Source organism: Drosophila eugracilis, unplaced genomic scaffold, assembly GCF_018153835.1.
Source record: "Drosophila eugracilis isolate 14026-0451.02 unplaced genomic scaffold, ASM1815383v1 contig_2147, whole genome shotgun sequence".
NCBI lineage: Eukaryota > Metazoa > Arthropoda > Insecta > Diptera > Drosophilidae > Drosophila > Drosophila eugracilis.
The window spans coordinates 2,123,613-2,138,681 of NW_024573030.1; the positions used below are offsets into that span (position 1 = coordinate 2,123,613).

Below are 15,069 nucleotides of genomic sequence, written 5' to 3' on the forward strand. Positions count from 1 at the left end.
GGTTCTCTGCAAGGGGGTTAAGTAAGTGACTATGTCAAAACTTGGCTCTAACCTCTTTTATGGATTTCAATCCAAATTTTTAATTCAATTTTACTTTCATTGCTATTACTATAACTTAATTTCCGTAACCAATTTTCTGTACTACTGGTACCTAACAAGGAGTTTTGAAAGTTGAAATCTATAAATAGCATTCCTTCAGGGCTTCTTATTTTCCAATCAAACAATCCAAACTTTTTCACACTCCCCCGACGTGCACCACCATCCCCCCGGTTTCCTTTCTTGAAAAGACAAAGTTAACTGTCGCCGCCGCTGGGCGGACTAAACGACTTCCCGCCCACAAGTGCGACAGAGAGGCGAAGCAAGAGTGGTAGAAAGCGACCGTGGGGAGGGTCGACCGAACGACAAACCGACCGACAGCCGAGCGGAGAGCAAGAAGAAGCAGGAGCAGAGCAAGGGAATGCCGTGCGTGGCCGACGAACGCTATATACACGGTGCCGAGCAACAAATTGAGTCAGTATCGCACAAACAACACTAACGGAAACATCAACGTGAAAGCGAGACGGACGCCCTCCGTCCCGTTATATGCTGTGTCTGTCTGTCTGTGTGTTGAGAGTTATACGTCGCGCACTCCAAAAAAAAAATAAAAACTTTAACACTCACACACACACAAACACACTGACATACACAGTAAGGTGGAAAAAAAAATCAAAAAAAACATCAGCTTCAGGTGCTAGAACAACAACAGTCAACGAAAGAGCGACAAATTCAAATCTCAAGAAGAGTAAGATTAAGGCAATGCAAAAGCAGTGAGATCTTAAAGAAGAATGAGAAGAAGAGGGTAAAAGGAGCCCCAAAATTGAGGGAAGCTAGGGCCTTTTTGCACGACATAACCTATTAGCTGCATATTCATGTTTTATGAAAAATAATATGTTATTTTTAAACCTAATAATTTAAAGTTAAATCTATACTTAATACGTATAAGTTTTAAAGCTAGAGTTGCTCAGACATCAAAACTCGATAACTTCGATCGTGCAGAAAGGCCTTGAAAGCAAAAGCTTTGAACAGAGTTAAAGAGAGCAAGATCACAATTCGACGGCTTAGAACCGTTACTTTGAGCGCAAGAGAGCAAAAATTGCGAAAAGTTATGCGAGGGCAGTGAGAGATTGCCAGAATGCAATTAGTAATCCGGGTACTTTGAACGCAGAAAGTTCGCGACAGCGCGGTCAAACAAAATAACAAAAAAAAAGAAAGGCAGGACCAGAATAGACAGGCACAGATGTATCCAAGAAAAAAATTCAAATAAAAACCCGTAAAATAGTTCAAATTCGACAAGCAGTGGAGTTGAATGCTCTTCGTTCGTCGTCGTTGTCTCGTGGGTGTCGCACACACATATAATTATACATATCTATATAGATGCTAGCCCATCTATATATAAACAATACACATATTTATTTTTTTTCTTGTTATTCTATAGTTAATATATATATATATATATAGTTACAAAAAATATATATATAAAGAAAACAAGTGCAAGAAAAAATACAGCGCCCAATGCGGCCAATGGAAATGCCAAAGAAAATGCAGCAGCAACAAATTCGACAACAAATGCAAATTCTACTGCAACAAAAACAGCAGCAGCAGCAGCAGCAACTACAACACCAACAACAACAACAGCTACTGCAATTCCCCGATACATAAGTCCACCGAATTTCCGTCTTTGTCGCGCGCGTTCACACATACACTTGTAAATCAGACCAAACACACTTATACACACACACACGAAGAGACACATGCATGTGCATAAATGGCAATATGGACGAACAGCAGCAGCATTTGCGTTGTATACCAGCACAGTGACACGCGCGTGCCAAATATTGCCGATTTTATCACACGAACAACAACAGCAACAACACCAACGGGACCAGCTATTAACTAAAGGAGCCATTACAACAACAACAACAACAACAACAACAACAACAGCAACCACTATAAAAGCAACAACAATAACAACGAACATTGCTGGAAGGCGTCGCAAAATATCAAAGTGGGTACCGCTACTACAACTACAACAAAGATAGCATATTTACTAACACACGCAAACACCGCCGCCTGCACTTCACACCCACACTCCCCTTCCGCACACCCGCATATACACACGCAAGCAAAACACACACACTGCAAAACTTGGCATACCAACACGAAACTGTAACTAAAGTGCAAGCAGCGCTAGAAAAGGACAAAAGGGCAGGACAAACAGAAGGAATAGAAGGAAAAAAAGGAGCAAAAGGGAGCGACAGAGAGGGAATGCTAAATGAGTTATGCGTGCACATTCCTCAATTCACAGCTGCAGTTGGCCACTTACACACACACACACACACACTGAGAGAAAAGACCCACCAAAACTTCATCCCAAAGAAGCAGAAGTATTTGAGCCAATTAAAAGTTGAGAGATTTTATATGGCGTGAATGGCACTATCTACTGCCTGGAAAACTTTTAAGTAATACAATCTATCATCTTAAGAACTTAAACGCACCTAATTAGTAGTAATGTAAAGTGAAGAGGCTAAAATAGTGAGTTATAAACTTAATAGAAGGCTTTTGAGAGAGGAGAAAATGGAGCTATTAACTTAATAAGATAAGTATATGAGTAAGTGACCAACATTTCCTTATAATCTTCTATATACTTAAGCCAGAAGTTATATACTTTTCTGTCATATCTTTAGAAGTGAGGAGTTTATAATACTTTCAGTATTTGGAGAGAGGGGTTTAACATATTGTGAAAGTGTCAAGGTTTCTAATTAAAAATTAATCATCTTACAATTTGATTACATGTCCCTTAGTCCCTTTATTGTCTCAAATAACATTTAAAACGACAATAAACTCACAATTTTTGGGTTTTAAGGTAGCTTGCCGCTAACCGCTACATTAATTATAAAACCTAATAAATCTGAAAACTCTGACGGATCACCAAAATTTGCCCAAAACGAACTTTAAAGTGGCCGCAAACTCATAAATAAATCAAGAATTCTTGTTGCTATGTTAAATATTTCTGAAAATTTGTCAGAAGTCGAGAGCAACGCAAAGCAAAAGTTTTGTTCATAAAATTAGTTCAACTTGGCTGGCATACCGACGACAGGGCTTAAATAGATTTTTGGACCATTCCAAAATACCACAAAAACGCGGCCCTACCAACTGCCTATTAGGTTTTTTTTTTTTGAATGGTTGAAGAACGGGATTCAAGTGCGGAATACTCGTACTTGACATTTTTGCTCTCCGTGCAGTATATGCAGATTAGGCCAAGTTGGCTGAGCAACCACAAAAACCGCAACCGAACAAGAACAGGAGCTTTCGAGAGCTGTGCAATCAAAGGAAGGACCTCAAGGAAACCCGCGTCAGGACCTCAGGATTCGACGAAAGGGCTCAGTTCTTTGGCAGCTAAGAAAGAACAGGGTGTAACTGGCTTGCTTGCGGTCATGCAAATGCATAAGGATTAGTCTTTAGTTCTTAGTCCTCAAACCAAAAAGAAAAAAAGAAAAAAATGAACAAAAACCTGAATATGAGATTTTCAGAGCCAGAGTAAAACAATGACCGCCCCCCCTCCCATCGACCGTACTTTCCTCTCTCCAACTTTTTGCCTCACTTTGACGCACATGGAAAATTCATGAAGAGCCAAATTGAGTTTGTGGTCGAACCCGAAAACATAACTAAAAATAAATTATTGAGCACAAAAAGGGGTAGGGTGGGCAACTTTAAGACCATTCTGGGGGTTTGAACTTTAAGCTAAACTTTATCCTAAACTTTTACAACGGAAATTGAAAGCATAGTGAATGGGACAATTACTGGAATTGGGTCAGTAATTGAATGCAGGCCTTCCGTAAGGGCCATTGAAGTTGTAATGGCAGTTTAAGAAAGACAATTAAGAATGATTTAATCGCTCCATTAGTGTGTTTGTTAAGTTAAACTAAAATTGAGGATATAAATTTAAAAAGGAAACAATAATTTATTAGGATAACTAAAGCTATACTTGGCTAAGGAAATAGTGTGCCAAGCAGTTTGTATCAAGACAACACACTATCCCCAACAAAAATAAGCCTAAATCCTAAAAAATTCTTTGATCTAAGATGATTTTCCCTCGCCCTAATTCTTAATAGCTGTTTTATTGTCTCGAAAAAGCACTAAAACGAAAAGTTCCTCTCATCAAAATCATTGTTAATTACCCATTGCAAAGGAATACACACCCAAAAAAAAAGAAACCCCAATTAGACATTCCTTATTTTTATTGTAAATAACAAAGATCATAAACCCCATTGTATATGGTATATATATATATATATATATCTGTGTAGATTTGCTACTATTGTAAATAGAATGTCAATTGTGTTTATTTCCCAACCTATTATCCAAAAATACATCAAATAAACTTTCTTGAAAAGCAAAACACAAACATTTTTACACTTTTTCCCCTGAAATTTGGTTTTTTCTTTGGTTTTGCTTTTCATTTTTTTTTTTTGCAACTCATTTCGTCTGGATGTCGTTGCCTTTCGCTTTCTATGCGATGCACAGTCAGATATCCCAGATATATATCTCATTGCACTTGCTTGTGTTTTATTTTTTTATTTTCTTTTTTTTTTGGGAACGATCGTGTTGAATGTGAAATATTCCTGAGATGTGGGAATTTGCCATAAATAGAATTGAGATCCCAAAATCCCAAGATGCCAATCCCCAGGTTTTGTGTTGCTTTACCCGAAATAAGTACAAATATATTCTTAACAGGAACTTCCATTTCTATACTCCTGGGAATCTTAAGTAGTCTGCTTGTTGTTTACGCTAATGGTTAATGGCATTCCATTCGCTCTTCCCTGCTACCTAATCGAATCTTGATTTATTTTGTTAATCTTTTGAATTTTAAAAGTTGTCGTCGGCAACGACGGCTTTTTCCTTGATAGCTTTTTTCCCCAAAGTCCCCTGTCGAATGGTTAATGACCAGAAAAGCGAGCAAAGTGAGCGTAATTAATGGAAACTGTAATCAATCATGCGCTCCAATTAACCGACCCATCCCGTTCAATATTTCTTTCATATTCTTCTTGTCGGATATGGCACTGCAGAGGTGGATATATATCACCAACATATCCTCCCACCCAAACAGCCAACTGACTGACTCTTGACTAACTGAACTGACTGAATGCTAATGGCAAAATGAGATGGGGAGCTTCACTTTTCCACCCTCCGCAACGTAATGACACAGAATGGTGGTACTGGTGTACATTTCAAAACTCATTACGATTCACTCACTCGACGTCAGCGAGGATATATATATATCTAGATTGATATATGTCTGTGGTTATAGTCATCATATCTGATTTCTTAATATTTTCCTTTCAATGAATTCCATATTGCCATATTTTTCTTTCAATTTTCATAAGGTACTTGGCCTTTTTCGTAGAACTCAAAAAGTCAATTATCCGTATGTGGCACGCTTTTATGGCGAATTTTTCAGAATTGAGGTTGCTTTGATTTGTGTTTTATTTTTAAATTAATAATCTTAATAGATTCGGTTCTTTGTTGATTTTAAAAGGAATATTAAATTATGGAATATATTGTATATTTTCTGTATATTTTTACTACTTTTTTTTACTTTTCCCGTGAACTGCCAAAACAAATTAGATGTCTAATCGACATCCATATAGCTGCCGCTAATCATGCCTCGTTGTAATAAGTTGGTTTTCCTGATTTTCGGATAGCTTATCGTCAAAAAAAAAAACATCCATAAATATTGGCATTAATTTGGCTTGTATATTAATACAAAAGGGACGGAAAAAAACACACACATCGTTATCTCGTTATCGATAATTAATTCAGCAAAAACCGCTTGAGTCAACTTCAACTTCTATTTCACTTTGCCACTTGAATTCATGAATAACGAGAACTTTGTTAGGAGGGCAGTTTTCTTTTTTTTTCTGTGCTTGTGCTGTATGTGCTTGTGGGTGGATGGATGGGAGGCGTGGTGAGCTCTCTAATAAATCCCTAACGAAAATTCAATGCCGTTCAAGATTGCTATTCATAAAAATCGCCAGAGAAAGCTTGCGTCTTTTATTCATATCGATAATTGTTTGAACAATTTCGTTGAATACCAAAAATGAATTCATCGATTGCCAGCGGCCTTTTCCTTTTTCGCTTTTTGCGTTTTTCTCTTCCTTTTTTTTTTTTTTTGCGCTTCATTTACTTTTTGGGTCCTGCGGATGGGTGGCCAAATGGGGGAGGTGCCGTGTGGCAATCGAGAGGTAGCCCAGAGGACCCTTATAACCTTTCACCTCGATTGGGCGGGATGTTGGCTCGCGGAGGTGGACGTCGGCGGGTGAGTATTTCACATTTGCTGATTTTTGACGCGTCCATTTACTGTTGATTGATTTTGCTTGTACACTGAAGAAAAAAGAAGAGTTCTTAAAGATGAAGATTCTTGATGGATGCTTAATGATAACCTTAACTTAGGCCTTGGCTTAACCCAAATCAACTGCAAAGTTTTCATGGATTTTCCTTGCTATCAATCAACATTTTAAGTTTTTCTTATTTTTCGCTGTGTTTCCTTATAGTATGAAATATAATATATATATGTCTGCATGTATATAAGTTTGTGGTTGCATCTACTTAAAAATACATTTATTTTTGCGGCTTACAATGCGCGAGGAGACATGGAAATTGATCAAATATTTATACAGTTTGCATAGTCAATTTACATAAGTCCATCAGCAGTCCAGATGTCCATGTGTGTGAGTGATTTTCACTGAGTGTTTTGTGGGTTTTAGTGTGTGTGTGTGTGTGTGTTTGTTAACCGCACCACCTACTGCCACCCACCAACCAACTTTCCATAACCTTGCCCGCTATGCTATGTGTGTGTGTCTAGCCTTGTCCTGTCTCATCAATGTCAAAGCAATGAACCCGAATATCCATATTGCCAACGCTTCGCTTATTCAATTTCCCCGTCTGTCTATCCAACTGAATTTTCCCAACCTTTCCCTCCCCTCCTCTTCATTTTCCACCTTCCTCCTTCTTTATCTTCCCCTTGATTTTCCCTATGGCTAATACCCTTTTCAAAAGCCTGGCAGCTTAGACAGCGAACGACAGGAGGGGGGAGGGAGTGTGACGTTAGGGAGGGAGGGAGCGCTGGTGGTCTTAGGGTATTAACAGCTTCGACTTGGCGCAAAGGAAAACAACGTTTTTGTTGTTTGGCCAACAATGTTAATGTCTCTATATAAGCATGTACACAAAAGGCATACAGTTGCGGACAGGATAATAGCAGTGCAAATTAACCTTTCTACTCTGTTCACATTTTCAGTGAATATTCCGTTGATGGCAGGGGAAAGCAATTAGGAAGCTTGGTTTGGTAACTTGCAATGGAAGTTAAATTTAAAATTTGAAATAGTAACTTACTTACTAATCCCACCTCGACTGTACCTGAGCATATGTTAAGTATATACGCACTCAATTAGAAAGGAAAATGTGGAAAATGGTAGAATCGCTTATGAGTCAGCATAGTAAAGTACCGCCCTCAGATTTCTACACACGCAGACCGACCGACCGACCGACCGCCCGCCCGCATTTGGCCATTAAAAATGTTCAGGCATGTGTAATTGTTTTACACACAAGATGCCCAAGATATTGAGCTGAAAGTCCCTAGAGAGGAGGGGGGGCGGGGCAGTGTGTGTGTTTGATGTCTATATAGTATGCATAAGTATACCATTCGATTGTAGATGTGGGTAAATCGGTGGCATCTATCTTGACAGGTGCCGACAACTTTCGGATAGCAATGTCAATTCTTGTCAAAACAATTTCTTTTGGATTGATTCTCAACCGACTTTCTCTCTATATACATATATATATATAGACTATATATAGCAGTTAACCTGACATACGATTGTAAGTAGGGTTCCCCAAACGTCGTCGTCGTCGTCGTCGGTGATGGCTTCATTAACTTGACTTTAGCTTGCTGTATTTTTGCGCTGTCCATCATCTATTGTGAGTTTGCCCTGTTCTTTGGACACTTTTTGATGGACTTTTTGCCGGAGGTCTTGGGATAAGTCAGACCCATATCGAAAGTGTCAGCAGGAGTCGCAACTGGTTTTCGCTAACCTCCGACAAGTAGATTGTGTTGTCAGGTTGCAAAACGTTGGTGGAGCTCCTCCAGGCAAGTGTTTTCAATCAATTTAAGTTTTTGGACCAAGTCTAGGACTAGCAGCTTAACATGATTTTGTGCTTTCAGCAGGATGGTTAAGTTAAGTTACAAACTTTCACAGTTACTACTTCTATTTGCAAGGGGAATGTCTTAAGATACTAGTAACTTGGTTAAGAGAAATTTATACAAATCAAGATCTTAGCAAAGACAAACCAATTAACTTCCAAAACTGATTTAAGTTATTAACTAAAATTCATTTAATTTAGTTTTTGCCTTTGGTAGCTTATCAAAAATCCTCTCTAAGTGCAGCAAGTTAAGCTTGGCTTGGAACTGAAACTGAAACTAAAAACCTTTGACCATGTTTAAACTGTCAAAAGTCCGAGCTAAGAGCCAAACTGAGATTAGAAAAAACAGCCAGTTCAGAGACGTTAAGCACACAGATTCAGATTCCCAGTGAAAGCTATCAGGTTTGGGTGTTCTTTTTTATTTTTTCGTGTAATCCCAGGGTTTCCGTGCAATTAGAAGGTGACCCCTCAACTTTGGCCAGCCTGTGGCATCCTTTCTATAGTTTTTTTTTTTTTCTTTCCATCTTCATATTTTTCCATATTTTCCACTCAGTTTTCGTACCTGCAACACAAAAAAAAAAAAATGTACTAACAGAGCTTTTGACGAATGCAACGAGGTCGTTGTTGTTGAGGTGAGTTCTTCGGTGGGGTGGGAGTGGCGAGTGCGAAGTGGAAATTCAGGGGGCATAATGTTTTGTGTGGGACTCCTGGGCACAGGATTAAACCGGGCCAAGTTAACGATTTTCTTGTTTTGTGCCCTCCTGCAAATGAAATTTATGTAGAGGGTCCTGCTCCTGTTCCGGCACAGCAAAAAAAAACAAAAACGAAAAGAACTCAGCACTCTCTGCCTCTGATTTTGAGTTGTGCAATAAATTTTTATCTGTACATGCGAACGCCGGTGACTGCTGGTTAGCCGACAGGAGCTGTGGACGTGAATGCGAATCCTGCGGATTGAAGGGTTCCCATTGCCCGTTGGCCATTAAACAACGCTGTCAGGTCTCAATGGCCGGCCTGAACCAGCCTGAAAACCTGAAAACCAGCAAAAAACCTGAAACCACCCGGCCATTACACAATAGAATTCTCCTGTCTGTGTCGCTCCAACTTATTTGTATTGCCTTCGTTGCCTCAGTGTTGCCGTTGGCACTTTTGGATACTAAAGGAGGGAAAAAAGGTTAACTACAAGGAAGAAAGGCAATAGCCAGAGGGAAATTGGTAGAGGTTTTAGGAAATAGAGACTCTAGGCAAGTAATATTATTTAAATGTTCTTTAGAAGTTTTTATTTCTTTTCATTTTGTATATTTTTTAGATACTTTTCAGATATAATAATACGAAATGAGTAATATTTAATGATTAGATAAGTTTCTTACTTCTTTAATGTGGCAATTATTTTCTAGCCTCATCTCTAGTTCAATCTCTAAGAGTGATGGCTGCATAAAAGTGCACAAATTTAAAATGCCAACATCTTGCAGACGTAACCTACTAGCCATCTAGAGTTAATAAAGCCAACAAAAGGCACTTAATTACGGAATAACAAGCATTTCCACTTCAATGGATGTCTGGAAAAGTAAAGGGGTTTTGCAACAATTGATGGAATAAAAGTCGAAACGACATCACTACTCGATTGTGGTTGAAGGTACTATGCTCCTGTGCTCCTGTGCCTGTGGTCCTTTTGGCTTTATTGTTATTGGCCAAGCTGTGTGTTGCGGGCCATGTTTTAGCGCTGAGTGCTGAATGACATCTGGGTCACCTGGGGCTAACCAACCTGCATATACATATATATAAACTATATATATATATATACTAACGTATTTCATGCCCATTCGTTGCCGAGGTTCGTCCTTTTGACCATCGATGAGGACATTCACACTCGCCCATCGGTGCATGGTGAATAGGGTTTAAGTTGGTGTACAGTGCGTTCAATGGTTGTAAGGCGATTGTTTGGCTTAATGCCATCCATGTTGTGGGCTTATTGAGAGGGTCTTAGGGCTTGGGGGGGGGGGGTGTGTTGTTACAAGGTAACTCCCACCTTGGATTACAGTGATTTGTTGTGCTAAGCAATCAAATTTGATTGGCCATTGAACAGGAGAAAACTAAATTATCAATTTAAGTAGGTAAGCTCTGTAGCTTGGCCCCTTTATTGAAAAGTTATGGGATAAAGGAAAGTTATTGATTTATTTAGTTACATAAGCATCGAGGATGGTTGTTATAAATGGTGATTAAGTGATTATTTACATAACGTGAAGAGACTTCAGTTAGTTCGGAACTCGAGTAGTGAGTGACCTAAGTTAGCTTCTTAGTTAAGATTTATGTACAGCAAGAAAAATAACTTTCCTATCATTTTTTTGTGGTTTTTCTACTGCATAATAAGACTTCTGTTTACGTAAATTGAGAGCTTTGTTAGTTAATAATCAATCGCATTAATAAACTATCTCATAAGCTGATGAAATCAGTGTTTAATTTACAAAAAAAAAATATATATTTATGAGGCGATTATCGCTGGGGTAAAATTCAAAAATGAATTACACAGCTGAGCCGCACTGTACGTGCCCTGCCTGTGTGCGATAAAGCAATCGTTTTAATGGTGCGATTAAAATTTCATCAGTTCTACTCATCGAACGAAATCGAATTAAAGCTCGCCGCCGCATCGAAAGACAAGATGTTTATCAATTATTCCACAGATTCATCTACGAATGACTTTTAGCTGGCTGATTTTCCAGACTTATTGGTTTTCTCTCTATATCTCACACTCTCTTTAATTTGTATTTGGACCAGAGTGACTGACTGACAAATCAATCAATATGGGGAAAAACTTATGATATTTATAGAATATCCCCCCCTATCAAGGGTGGCTCATAAACAATTGGATTTGGATTTGCGGCCCCAAAAAAAATGCGATTGCATTTGCCGTTGTCTAGAGAGAAAATGAAAATTTTTGTTAACCCAATTTGAAGCAAGAAAACCCCCTGTACTTTCCCTTTGAATCTTCAGGCATATTTTTGGTAGCCACTGGCGTTGGTAATGGGGTTAAACTTTAAAAGTTTTGAATATTGAAAATGATTTCTTTAGCTTTTCTTTTATTTTTTGATCTTTTCCAAAATAATCCATGAAAAGTTGTTTCTTTTCTTTAAGTTAACCCTCTCTTAAGATAGGCAAACTCTCATACCCTGTTGATTAACTCCTTCCTACGCCACTGTCATCATTCGTATCTGTATCTATGGCATTCTGCCTGGCACGGACTCCTCTGATATGGTCGCCCCGTAGACCCCAACTATTATTAGCGGCACGCTCGACATGCAAACGTATAATGGATTCATATATATATCTATATATATATATATATATATGGTATGTGCATGCACATGTAGGGCATAGCCATACAATGTCGGGGATATATAGGACCATGCCAGCCAGTCATCCAGCAGAATTCATTGCTCTGCAGGTGTTCAAATTTTCACATTTTTCTTTCAGCTCCCCGAAATGTCCTTTTTGTCCTAACCAAGCAATGGTTGCCCAAAAAAAAACTGCACTGCAAGAAAGTTTAGATGGTTTTTTAAATATTAAAAAAAAATATTTTTAAGTTTTTATAGTTAAAAGTTTGAAAAAAAAGAGCTAATGGGAGATATTTTTGTATTATTTTAGAACTTCTTGTAGGACATTTTTAGTACTTTTGTACTTTATTTAATTTATATAACTTTTTAATTCATTATTTCATTTATAATTTTTCTTCTTCTGTACTTTTTCTTTTAACCTACCAACCTCTGCATAACTGGGCATGCATAATTTACAACACTCGTTCGTATTTATGGCTGAATTATTGATTTTCATTTGTAACATTTTTGAGATTTGTTTTAAATTTTTCGTTCGTTTGGTTTTCATTCGTGTGTTCTGTTTTTTTTTTACGGTTTTTCTTGGCCCTTTGCTGTTCATTTTTCATATAGGTGACTTGCGGTCAACGAGCTTTCCCGCATTTCCCGGCTCATGTGTGTGTGTGTGAGTGTGCGCGCGCTGGCTTTGAAGCTTTTGTGGCTTATCAGTTCTTTGTCAACGAGGTCCAACTTCTGGCAAATAGTTTTCCCGGAAAGCTCGGCCACAGCTTTCGAACCCGTCTTTCATTTCGTTTTCCATTTTCTTTATGGGTTCTTAAGTCGCTCCTTTGTCTTTTTGGTGTGTTTTTTTTCCCCTTGCACTTTCACTTTACTAGCCTCGATTTCTTACCAACTTTATGACTTGTGATGCTTCTTTTTAGCATGGCTTTAAGTTTGCTTCGAAATAAGTTGATTATTGAAGTGCCAGAAGAGTTTTCTTTTCTTTCAGTCTTTATGAATTTAACACTCATACGCAGTGTTGGCCATATTATTCATACGCACTGTTGCCTTTTGCTAAGCCACTTGCCATAAATTGTTAATGAGGTTTCAAGTTTTCAATGCTAATGAAAATAACTAAAATGCTAATGAAAAACTAACCAAAAGCAAATGCAAACTAAAGCCAATATTAAATTTTTGATAAGCCTTGTTTTTAGTTTTTGCCAGTCAAATATGAATGCTTTGTTTTATATTAATTGATGATTATATATACATGATATATGAATGTGTATTGAAGTAACAATAGTTCAAGGTAAACACTATGTTATTGCTTTGATCACTATGAGAGTCCAATCATAGTTTGCCATGAATTTTTTGCTAGCATTTGACTTAAATTTGTATTTAAAAAAAGGAAAAGAAAGAAAGAAACCTTTCGATTAACTAATTTTTTTCCAATTTCCAATATTACAGATGTCAATTCAGAAGCTAAACGACACCACCAATTCGGGCTATGTGAGTTCCGAGGAGACAGACTCACTCCTAGTTAGCAGTTCGAATCCATCGAAAGGTGGCGGTCGGACGGCATTGCTACGTCAGGTGAAAAGTAGCTCTACAAATGGCCCAACGACGGGGGCATCGACCTCATCATCGGGATCGGTATCGGGCGGAGGATCCGGTTCCGGTGGTGGATCAGCATCTGGGTCCAATTCCGCAGCAGGAGGAGCTGGGGCTTCCAAGCCAACATTAATGCGCCAGGATCGCACTTCCACCTATCTAACGAGTCCGCAACAATCTCAGCATGTCAGAATGGGTTCTGAGGAGAGTATGAGAGGTGGCAGTGGTGGTGCCACCGGGCATGATGAGGATGTGGAACAGGGTCTAGTTCGAAGTAGCATAGTGCCTGATATTGAAGTACATGAAGAGGACCAAGAACAACAACAACAACAACAACAACACAGCCAGATGGCGATGACGACGACGACGGCGACGACCAATAACCAACAGCAACAGCAACCGACCATATCAATTATGAATTTAAGCCTAAAGCCTGGCGATAGCCATAGCCATAGCTCCAGTCCGGGTAGTCATCCAAATTTGGGTACATCATCATATCAAAATCTGGCATCGAGCATACCGCCCAGCGTACCAAGTCGCTGTAGGGCGTGCCGCAATTGCAGCCGACGTGCTTCCACCACGCCCACCACGCTGATCGATCGTTCCGCCTCTCGCGACAGTGTGAAAAGTGCCTTCCAGCAGGGCAATCTCAGTAGCTCCATGGCCATATGCATATCGAATTCGGCCCTGCCGCAACAACAGCAACAATATCATCTGCAACAGCAGCAACACTATCAATTGCAACAGCAACATTTACAACAACAACATATGCAGCAGCAGCAGCAGCAACAGCAACAGCAAGTACCGCCCGTTTTGATAACTTCATCGCCAACGAATGGATCAAGGATAATACGGCAAAGTTCACAGCCGGAATCGAGTAGTACGGCAATATGTTGTGGTCCGCATACCGCTTGCGTCGGCCACGCTCACTCGCATTCGCATACAGTACCGAATGTCTCGCTAAAGCAATTGCGCGAAAGTTCCGGCGATGGAATCGCGGGCATTGCAGCCGACTCCCTGCGGATCAATGGGGGTATGCGGCCCTTCAAGCAGGTGAGAACACGTTGGTAAACCCAACAGTCTATAAAAAATGGAAAATCCCCATTTCCCTGACCACCACTCTTTTTTCATTCCTTTTTTTTATGTTTGAAAAGGAGACAAACTTAGCCATTAACACTCGGAAAAAAAACAGAAAAATCACGCCATTGATTTGGTTTTAATATAAGTTGCAGACATACATGGAAATAGTTGATCAAATTTGTGATGTTATTGATTAAAATCCAATTTAGAATGTGTTAATTTTTGCCTTAAAAAGATGGTCTTGTGTGAAGTCTTTACAGAGTTGGTCACTCTAAAAGTTAAAATTGTAATTTTCTTAGATACAAATTTGTAAATCCATAATTTTTCAGCTTCAGTTTGATTCACTCCATAAAATTCAGCTTAATTAAATCCATGTTGATTTTCCAATTAAAAAAAAGGGCGCTGCTTTTTTTTCGAGTGCCCCAAAATGCCCCATGACCTGACCCCACCCCCCTTGTACATAATTCATGTACATAAGCCATCTGCAATCGCCCAGCTCATAAATGTCCGAGTGGACGCCACCCAAGAGTACCCTTAGCGCTCGATGTTTACACAGACCTCTATGTAACGTATATATATTTATATAAAATATATATATATAGTATATAGTATATAAACTCAGCATAAACCTTCTCTAAACATAAGTATATACCAGTAAATTGGATGTTATTTAGCCACTATCGCACTCGATGTTCTGTGTTCATAAAAACAATTACCAGATCCTTCATTCTATGATTAGGGATAGGGCATATACGAGTTTAGTAAGGCCAGGTGGTGGAAGAAGTAAACTTATTTTGTAGAAAGGCAGGTTTTATAGTTAAGGAATGAGTTTAAGAAG

At 38.9% G+C, this 15,069-nt stretch overlaps 1 protein-coding gene across 15 annotated transcripts in view; it reads left to right on the top strand.

The window, feature by feature from the left end:
* Positions 1–402: 402 nt before the first annotated feature.
* The window catches only part of LOC108104379 (small conductance calcium-activated potassium channel protein), a 68,746-nt gene continuing 54,079 nt past the window's right edge, over positions 403–15,069 (top strand). For 7 of the 15 annotated variants that reach the window (XM_017210408.2, XM_017210396.2, XM_017210409.2 and 4 more), the window contains exons 1-3: positions 404–1,372; positions 1,475–2,044; positions 13,008–14,204. In XM_017210408.2, coding sequence (XP_017065897.1) covers positions 13,008–14,204 — 1,197 coding nt within the window. In that variant the 5' untranslated portion in view covers positions 404–1,372; positions 1,475–2,044. Of the gene's footprint in view, positions 1,373–1,474; positions 2,045–13,007; positions 14,205–15,069 lie in introns of all 15 variants that reach the window. The other 8 variants (XM_017210400.2, XM_017210410.2, XM_017210403.2 and 5 more) reach the window with 3 other exon arrangements.